This window comes from Tympanuchus pallidicinctus, unplaced genomic scaffold, assembly GCF_026119805.1.
Source record: "Tympanuchus pallidicinctus isolate F22 unplaced genomic scaffold, pur_lepc_1.0 scaffold4, whole genome shotgun sequence".
NCBI lineage: Eukaryota > Metazoa > Chordata > Aves > Galliformes > Phasianidae > Tympanuchus > Tympanuchus pallidicinctus.
The window spans coordinates 40,134,219-40,144,683 of record NW_026294758.1 but is presented as its reverse complement, the minus strand read 5'-3'; the positions used below and the strand labels follow the sequence as shown (position 1 = coordinate 40,144,683).

At 42.4% G+C, this 10,465-nt stretch overlaps 1 protein-coding gene across 2 annotated transcripts; it reads right to left on the bottom strand.

Annotated features, from left to right (window-relative positions):
- Positions 1–2,786: 2,786 nt before the first annotated feature.
- LOC128089537 (riboflavin kinase-like) lies at positions 2,787–9,182 on the bottom strand. Of its 2 annotated transcripts, none has more exons than XM_052701070.1 (4): positions 9,033–9,182; positions 7,416–7,567; positions 6,040–6,142; positions 2,787–5,511 (listed from the first exon to the last, which is right to left on the bottom strand). In XM_052701070.1, the coding sequence occupies exons 1-4, from the start codon at positions 9,112–9,114 to the stop codon at positions 5,381–5,383; spliced, it is 468 nt and encodes a 155-aa protein (XP_052557030.1). In that variant the 5' UTR covers positions 9,115–9,182; the 3' UTR covers positions 2,787–5,380. The 2 variants fall into 2 exon arrangements, with proteins under 2 accessions (XP_052557030.1, XP_052557031.1); XM_052701071.1 differs by lacking the exon at positions 9,033–9,182 and adding an exon at positions 8,019–8,535.
- Positions 9,183–10,465: the final 1,283 nt, after the last annotated feature.

The following is a 10,465-nucleotide window of genomic DNA, read 5'->3' as shown; positions in this document are numbered from 1 at the left end:
TACACTGTCTTGGGGAGAAAAAGAATGGTAAAGAAATTAAAATTCACACCTGTTCAAATCCACAAATCCTTAGACACCAAAAAAGCTAATGCTATCTCTCTCTTTTCATGCCTTCTCTTTCATGGGCAACAGGTTGGCCTGGGGTGCATTAAAAAGAGCATGGCCAAGGTGGAGAGAGGTGATGCTCCCCCTCTGCTCTGCCCTGGGGAGGCCACGTTTAGAATAGTATGTCCAATTCTGTGCTCCCCAGTTAAAAAAACAAACAAACAAACAAACAAAAAAAGCAGGGATCTTCTAGGAGTCCAGTGAAGGGCCACAAAAATGATAAAGGGCCTGGAGCATCTCTGTTTGAGGAAAGCTGAGTGACCTGGGTCTGTTCAGCCTCAGTAAAAGAAGACTGAGGGGGTATCTGGTTAATGTTTATAAATAATCTACAGGGGGCTGGGAGGTAAATGGATGAAGCCAGGCTGTTCTCAATGGTGTGCAGCAACAGGAAAGGAATAATGGCCTAAAAATCGTATACAGGAAATTCCCTATAAATATGCAGAACTTCTTTACAGTAAGGGTGACAGAGCACTGGAACTGGTTGCCTAGAGAGGTTGTGGAGTCTTCTATTCAAGATAGAAGATAGGAGATATTCAAGACCCATTGTAGGAAACCTGCTTTAGCAGGTTTGGACTAGATGGTCTCTTGAAGTCCCTTTCAATCTCTGCAGTTCTGTGGTTCTGTGATTCACCTACTACACTGAGAAGAATATCCTGAAGGAAACAAAAACATTTAAACAAACAAAACCAACCTGCTATGGCATCTCTTTCATCTGTTTCCTGACAGTTACAGCCTCACACTGCATATATCGTAGGTAAATTTCTGTTTCTTACTTCTCGAGCTGTTCTTCATCTCAAGGCCTATTTTTCTCTTCTTTCATCTCCTTGTACCTCTTTCTTTGCTATTCTACTGAACCCATGGAGTTTCTCAAGCCTCAGGCTCTTTTCCAAGAAGTTGTACTCTCCCTTTCTCCTAGATATTATCTCTCATTACTCTCTCACTAATAATGGCCTCTCAAGAAGATTACATAAATTCATGTCTTGTTGCACAATTTTACCACCCACTTACCTCTCATGTAACTAATTTGATTTTAATGGGAAATGGGAGTTACCAGCACACTTTACCCACTCCCTATCCAATGGAATGTATACAAATGGGGAAAAAAATACCTCTTCCCTGACTGTTCTGGAGGTTTGCAAGAAAGGATGTGAAATAGCTGATAGGAGTTTACATGCCTTAAGGCCAAAGCCAATTTCCATTACAGACAACTCCCTAAATCAGATTGCATTACCATAGTGCATGGTCCGTGTAACTATGGTTCTTATATGACTATTACAGGACTTCTGGCTAAGAACTCAGGCTAGAATTTCAAACCAGAAAGAGGAACAGATGTATGAATTACACAATCACAGAATGGCTTGGGTTGAAAAGGACCTTGAAGATCACCCAATTCCAGCCCCCTGCTGCAGGCAGGACTGCCCCCCAACAGATCAAGCTGCTCAGGGCCCCATCCAACACAGCCTTGAACACCTCCAGGGATGAAAAGCTCAACTGCTTAACTTACCTTACAACTGTTTCAAACAGAATTGAGACATTTGTTTTTTTCATGACAAAGAAATATGTATTTGTCTTGAAATACTCCTTATGTTTTATATGTTCCTTTCCACAACAGGTTTAGCCAGGGTTAACACTCACCTGAGGAGGTTAACAGCAACACCTCCTTAACCAACAAAACAAGTGCATGTTTCTTCACATGCCTTTGTAGTCTATTGAACACTAAAAAGGAAAATAGGTATTCTTTTATTGTTCCTCTTTCATATAATGTATTCAGCACTTTGATAATAGTTTTTTTCAGGAATAGTTCAGGTTCTACACTTATCTGTGATGGTTTCATACCAGTGGGCAGTTCAGCACTCCTACATCACTTCTTCTCAAAGTGAGAAAAGATATGATGAGAAAAATAAAAGCTCTGGGTTGAAGTAAGGACAGGGAGATCACTCACCAGGTACCATCATTCCAGCTCTGTTTGTCTTGCAAGACAACAGCTCTCATTAGGATATAAAGGAACATCAAGGATGTTCTCATCAGCACTGTTGTGAGGCGACGCTGGGAAGGTGATACTGAAGGGAAGCCGCCTTCAGGCCCCTCCAGTACAGCAATCTGCTTGAGTTTGCCTTGCAGCCACAGGACGCGTGCTGCAAGGCACAGCTCAAGGCCACTGCTCTGCAGCACAGTGCTTACTCAGGCTGACTGTGGTGCTGATGGGTTGCCCTGTGAGGATCAATACATCATCCCAAAGACATCAATACATCGTCCCAAATTAAGGACACCTACAATATATGTTCCATATCTGTTTATAGGAACGCTCTCAATTAAGAAAGTAACCACCTATACCAGATACTGTATGACTGTATTTCATTTCAGAACAAAAGAAGGTGGGAAAAAGAAAAAACTTGTTTTCTACATGAGAATGTGTATTTGAAACTGAAAATATTTGTACTGCTCAGACTCTAGAAATGTAAGTGGCCTTCTAGTTCACTAAAATTGTTATAAGAAACCCCTCTGTGCCACACTTGTAGCTTGTAATGCAAGAACAAACTTCTCTGCTGAAAACAAAAATTTAGGCAGGGTAATTAAATCAATCTGAAGTACCTCTTTCAGAACATTCTTAGGAATACACAAAGAAGATTCGCATCAGATACCGAGTGATCAGATAGTCAGGAAAACTATGACGAGAAGAACTGAGTATTTCAATGCCTTTATTAATAGTACAGTGCAGTAACATCAACTGAAATAAATACAGTTTGTATATAATATAAAAATATAACCCTTAAAATTTGTACTGTGCTAGGACTTAAGTACTGAGCTTTAACAGCTGATATATAACATTTTATCTTAAATAACATGGACAGACAGATACACTCAACCAAATGGATCTAGTAACGTTTTCTTTAATTTGATGACAAACATACAAGGACCAGTTTATTAGTCTGTTGTAAACACTTGTCACACTTCAGATGAGAGTTGAGAGCAAACTACTAGTTTTTCAAAGTTTCTCTTTCTCACTGTTCTCTCTCCACAGTGCAGTGGTTCTACAGCCAGAACAAATTTTGGATAGTATCATTAACTGGCCGATACAGAAATGCATTACTCAGACAACCAGCTTAAGGCACTAAGGTTTCCACAACAGACACATTAACTGGAGAAAAAAAAATAAAGAGGCTATTATAGAGTTCAGCTACAGTACTATGATAAATATCTGCTTTTTTTCTTTGAATATATATGACAGCACATTCTGTTGACTAGAGTGGCTATTATTTACTCATCCCCGAAATAGTAAAATGTAATAATGTCAAAATTTTACAGCTTCAAGAATGCCTCAAACCTTCACCTAAATATATTCTCCTTTAAAAAATTAAAAAATCAACTGTCACTCTTACACAACAATTTGTACAGAGGCTTACATACAATTCCCAACAAGTTATACAGAACTCCAATTGCACTCTTCTTCCAAAGACAGCATTCCTAACTGCTGATGAGTGAATTTTCTTCCTAAGACTCTCCGAGGAGGAAGGCAGATGTGTGTTTAATGAGCAGACAACAAAACTTGGCATCTTTGGAGAGAAGCGCGTAAACCACCTTGGCAACACAGATCAAAATTCTTATTCCTCCAAGTACTTGTATGGAAATGAGTGCCCCCTGAATTCCTTCTGTCTGCTATCAACACAACAGATGAACAATTCATATAAATGATTTCAAGTTTCTGTATAATTTCTACATAGCTAACAAGTCTCCTTGATTCACTCAAGGCCTCTTCCCTACTAATATCCCCTGATACTGGCTGAAAGTTAAAACAACACGAAGTGGAACTAGCATCGTAATAGCACTTGCCACAAAGAAGACAAAGCAAGCTAGCTAGTTAAAACCCTCTTAAGCCTTCAACCAAAATGCAGTATCCAAACAGACCCGGACAAGGAGTAAATTCATGAAGTTATCTTAAAGGAACTGCGCACCCCCAAATTACAGTTCTGTCACAGAACTACAATTTAGACACATCCACAGAATTATTTTGAATTTCAGAAAATACTCCTGCTATGTCATAAGCCAGTATTGAATATGAAGATGAAACAGTTGTGGCGACTTACCTAGCTCCCCTTACCGAGAAGGGGATAGAAAAATCTACAGGGAAAGAAATACATTTATATCTGGACTCACAGTATGTACTTCAAGTAGTACTATTCAAACTCCAATTCATCTTGAGAAAGCTCCTCTGCTTATCTGTGCATACATTTCATAGTAGGGAGTAGTGCAATTACTTGTAACAATACCCAATTCCTACTATAATGTTGGTACATTACTTCACAAGTTCCCCAAGGCTTTCATTTGTATTGACTACTCAGTGAATGAAACCATGGATCTTACCTACACTTGGCCCAGAGGGTTGATGGGATTTTTCTGTGCCTTACACTAACTTTAATCATGAAGTCAGCCATTATATTGTTAGTATAGTGAAAAACCCTAAGGTTCTCCTCATCTAAGAAAACTACCAGCAGCAAATAAAATGCAGTTCTTCTGCCTTAGATCTTCCCAAAGAAGAGAAGCCTTTCTGTAAGACTTCCACGACTTTAGAGCCTAAAACTTCAGAGCGTGCCAACTTTCATCTTGTCATTCATTTCCTGAATTTCAGCAATACACTCCCTCAGAAGGAAGCTACAGAGGTCATGCACTGTCACATGCACTTTCAACTGTACAGGTTCCAGTAACTCAGTGAGCAACAGTGACTACCTTTATTTCAAATAAAGTTAAAATAAATAATTTCAGTTGAAATGATACTTTCAACTACAATGGCTGTACAGCATATTAGAAAAAAACAAGAACCATGGAGAATTGTTCTTGTTGGCTAATCATCAGCTTCCTGTACCACAGGAAATGTTTTGCTCGGTATCAAAATTTTCTAAGTTACTACCTACAACGCCAATGTCAGAATGATATAAAATTGGGAAAAGAGGTTGGAATAAACTCCATCTTAAAAACTGACACTCTTCTCTAAAATGAACTCTACATATCCTAAAGCTGAAGAGGCCATAATTAACTTTGGTCATGTTCCACGTGTCCCAACTTCAGGATAGACAATTTATCAATAAAGACATAAGACAGCTTTTAATCCATTTACATGACTCAGTTTTGAGTTGGTTCCAAACTCATTACCCCAAAAAATATGAGAACAAGGTACCTACATAAACAGTGCAAATGTAAGAGCTCCGCAAAACAAAAACAAAAACAAAAACAAACAAAAAAAAAAGCAGCAAGGGTTTGCTCTTTTTTTTTTTTTTTTTCAGTGGTTGTCAACTATTTTGCCCCCTGGCAGATGGAAGAAGTTGTCTTCTTTGAGTTTAAGATGTTCTGGTAAATCTAGTTGCCTTTTTGCCTCTTCAATGTCTTCCTGAATTGCTGCAATCAGTGCATCTGCAAACAAAAACAGGGATGTTTAAAAGCTGAACACAAAATAACAACTAAAAACATCTTCTCCTACAGAATATCAGAAAATCACAGAGGAAGAATATAATGATTACTGCAAGGTTTCAAAGGCAACATTTTTTGTTTTCAAACAGGTCAGAGTTGCATTTTCCACCAATGTAAGCACTGCTATCTCTCTCATCCGAAAGGAATTTTAGAAAAAGATCAACAGAGCTTGCTGAACTGCTTAAAACCTATCAGAGCTGCATCTTAAAAAGTGAGCAGGTAAGACCAACGCTTTTACATGATTTTGACATTACTCCTCAGGCAACTGAAATTTAGACTGAAGTAAGATGCAGGAAGGCTTTTTTTTCTTTGTTTTAATTTAACTTACACATTACCTGATGAAAACACTGTACTGAAATTTCAAATGATAACAGGTAAAGCAGCTAATTATGAAGAAACAGATGGCAAAGGAACAGCACTTGAGTAAGTAAAACTTAAGAAAGTAATTCTAGAGTGGCCTGCAATACTGACCTAAGGAATCAAAGTTCTTTTCAGGTCGAATATATCCAACAATTGCTATACTAAGAATTTCTCCATAGAAGTCTTCTTTGAAGGTGTGGATAATGTGCGTCTCCTAAAGGAAAAGAAATAAGTTGGCATTTGCAATGGACTTACAGCTTATTTCCCCTTACCGTAAGGGATGTTTATCTAACACCTGTAAGTCAAATTATCTGCAGCACATATAATAGAACAGAGACATTCAGTTTAACATCTATAATGCAATACTAAGAGGCTAGGGCTTTTTTTTTTTTTTTGTTTAACAAGGAGAATTGTACTTTGCATGGGATTTATAAAATATTCACCTCAGAGTTTTCTGATTGCCATTTTATAAGAAGATAGTAACTGAAAAGCCATGATTTCTCACCATTTCCCAGAGTTAGTATTTCCAAAACAGCAAATAGTATTTGCAAAGCACCCAAAAAAACTGAAACAGGTCGCCCAAGGAGGTTGTGGATGCCCCACGTGGCACATCCCTTGTGGCTGGATGTGGCTCTGGGCAGCCTGGTCTGGTGGTTGGCGACCCTGCCCATAGCAGGGGGGGTTGAAACTAGGTGATCATTGTGGTCCTTTTCAACCCAGGCCATTCTGTGATTCTATGATACTACTCTAAATCACAGAGAAAGCTTAATTCTTCATCATCAAGTTGATGAAAGAACTATGAAGACCTGAAATTGAAATAGCTGACTTACGGACAGCTTTTACAACCAGCTTTAAATGATCAGATTCTGAGAACTGAATAACAGAATTCCAAGAGCAAAGGCTGGGATAGGACTCCCCATCCCACACCTTGCTCAGAAAAAGTGGTTGCAAAAAATTTAGAGTATGTTTGCTGGTAAGACTAAGCACCACTCCAGAGATTCTTGCCCAAATAAAAGTGAGCCCTGCTCTTAAGAACTGGGAGAAGCACCAGGGAACTGACAACAAGAAAAAACAACCATCAGAGTTCCAAATTTTAATTCTCCATTCTACTGTTACGCAGTTTTGAATATTAATTTATTATGCCAAGACACAGCACCACATCTCTGGATTCTGTTACTGACGAGAAGAATCTGCACCAAAAGCAATCACCATTTCAGAAATAATTAAATTCTGATCTTAGAAATATCCAAGCAATGGCGGAATAGGACAAAAAAAAAATGTTATTTATCTACAGCTATACACTCTCTGACCACTCAGCCTATTTGCTTTTCAGAACACAAACAAAGGATGCTGATACCAAATGCATTTCTAAGAGCAAACATAATTTCTAGGTATCATTTATGAGTCACATGCTGCTTATCTTGTTTAAAACCAACATCTGCCTCATTCATCATAATTAAAAGCACCACACAAATTAAAGTTCTTACCACTGATTTCTTAGTATTCTTATAGAATGGATTCCATCCTATGCTCAAAACCATTTTATGCACATCTCCACTTCCAACACAGGCCCATCCATAGTATATACCAGTAGAGATATCAGATGGAAAGCTTTCAACTACTTGCTCAGAAAAGTTAGCTGCAAAGATGTTAGAAAGGGTAAAGAGTGAGTGACTTTGAGGAAGCCAGGGCTGTAACAGAACGTTCTGAGACTTAAAATTTCTGCCTGCTCGCCATTTACAAACAGAACGCTTACGGTGATGATCATCCTCACGTAACGTACCATTTAGCAAAGTATAAAATGCAAAACACCTTCACAACATTCATGGCAATGACAGTTACCACATCTCTTGCACAGACTATTTTACATACATTCTATTCTGCAGTAGAAATTAATAAACACAAAGTAAAATACCCAGCCAGTATTTATTTTACAATTAGGATAACTACTGCAGCTTTAATATGGTCAAAGAAGAGGAAAAAAAAAACAAGTTTCTTCTGCACTATAAAGTAACCTCAGAACTATTCGCTACCTTGCAAAATTATGTAATAAACATGCAGGAGTAAACAAAGGCTTGCTGGATTTATACCTATTGTTTGGGGGAGCATCTGTGTTTGCAGACTGATGTATTCCCTTTGGGAAGCGCCCTGCTGACCCAACCCAGGCTGCCCTCACAGGAGCTCTCCTCTCCCACACAGTGCCTTTCCACGGCTCTGTGGGCAAGCCGTAAGACTCCAACTGGTCAGGAGGTTCCTCCTTCTGGCCCTTGAGACCAATCAGCCATTGGCACACAACCAGGACAAAAAACACTAAATGATTATCACGTGCCATCACAAGAGCAGCACCTGAGGATTTGTGGCAGGAAGTTTTGTTCAGTGCCTCTTTAAGGAGGAACAAAGCTTAATGTGGGAGTGGTGAGGTACTGGAACAGGCTGCCCAGAGAGGTTGTGGATGCCCTGTCCCTGCAGGCGTTCAAGGGCAGACTGGATGGGGTCCTGGGCAGCCTGCTCTAGTACTAAATGTGGAGGCTGGTGGTCTTGTATGCGGCAGGGAGTTGGAGATTCATGATCCTTGAGGTCCCTTCCAACCCTGGCCATTCTGTGATTCTGTGAAATGCGTTCCAATTACGCCTTTATCTGCATTTGGGTAAGCGAAACAGAGACGAACAATAGAAAAAGCGCTTTTTTCCCCACCCTCCGTGTTTCTTTAACCTCCGCATCATTTCCACTCCGTTCATTTCCGCGCGGCCGCTCTCTGCCGCGCCTCACCGTGGCTCTGCGGAGGGCAATGACCATCAGATGGCTTGACGAGCGAACACAAGCATGAAGGCAATCGCTTCAGAGAATAAGAAAAGAAAGACAAAAAGAAAAAAAAAAGGGGGGGAGGGGGTGGGAGGAAGCGGGAGAAGGGAAGGCAATAGAGGGAAAAAAAGAAAAAAAAAAAGGAAAGAAAAAAAGGCACCACCGAGGAGGACAGGTGTTGCTACAGGCGCACGCACGCCACAAGGCGCAAGGAGCCTGCTGCCCCCGGTACCCACCAGTCCCCCCGCCCCGGTCCGAGCCCTGCCCGCCAGCAGAACCCCCCAGCACGGCCCGCCGCTCACCGGTGGGCACACCCAGCTGCTTGGAGCCCCTGCCGAAGCCCTTCACCACCTCCCCGCGGCAGAAGTACGGCAGGTGTCTCATGGCGGCAACGGAGCGCCCCGCGCTGCCGGCCGCCCCCAGCTCGCGTCACCCGGCCTCGCGCCGCCGCTTCCGGCCGCGGCCGCGGCGCCCGCCTCGCCGCAGGCACCACCACACGGAGGGGCGGCGGCGCCGGACTCGGAGCGTCGGAACACGCCGGCAGGCCTCGGCCTCCCCTCGGCGATGGGCTCGTCCAAGGCCTCGGCCGCCAGCCCCGCCCCTCGCCGTCCGTCGTCGTCCGTGCCGCTTTCCCCGCGACGCGGCGGAGGTCGCTCGCTCTGGCCGGCGGGGCGGGGTGGTGCCGATACTGCGGCTCTACCGGCGGAGGCTGCCGCGCGGAAGTGAGCGCCTGGGGCCGGCGCGAGCCGTGCTGCCGCCTTCCTGCCGCCTTCCTGTCGCGCCCTGCCTCCCTTCCCGTGCGCTCGGGCTGCGGGCGCGCCTTCCCTTCAGCTCTGCTCTTCGCGATTGCTGTTTCTGCCAGAAAATCGCACGTTTTTGGCGATGGCACGCGTAGCCTCGTTGACACAAAAGCACATAAATTCGCTGATGTGAATGACCGTCCTCCTGAGCGCCATCGCTCGTTTTGCCTTCCTGATCTCCCAGTCGGGGAAGCGTTCCCGGATCTAGGTCTGGTTCTGTCAGCTGGTTTCTCGCGAGGGAAAGCCACCCAAGCGCCTGTGTCCTGCCCATACCCACCGGCAGCCCAGCAGCTGGGCAGCTGCCGTGGCACGCTGTTTGCAGCCCGCTGGAGAGTGCTGAAGGTTCACCCGTTCGCAGCGCCTGTGGGCACTCATTGCTCCACAGGATAAGGCTGGAATCATTTCTGAAAATGGTTCTACCTCAAATTTACCCTCTTCCTATTTCTTTCTTATCACAGTCTTCCGCCATCAATTCAATGTTAACATCGTAATTCATTACCCCGATTTGAGCAACTTGCACAATTGTTGCTTGTGTAACCACAGCTGAACAGAACAGAATGAAAAAGAATGAAAAACAGAAGAGAAAAAGATCCTAAAGACGGTAGGACTGTGTACGTTTTGTTCTGCTATCTGACAGCATGGAGAGATAAGTGTCACAAAAAGATTTGTCTTGTGATATTTGACTGTGAAGAAACTGTTACTTAATTACATATCTAAAAGTGAACCATGACAGTCAACACTGACACTCTGCCCCCTAGAATTTTTAGGCTATTTCATCTGTAAGTTGAAACCGATAAATCAGAAACCTTATGAAGCAAATAAATTTATAGTGTTCATCATACTTTTTTTCCTGGGAGTAACAAACTATATCTTCAGTTACAATCTGCATATATGCAGATATATACTTGTGTTCATTCGTTCTGATGTTCATGCGA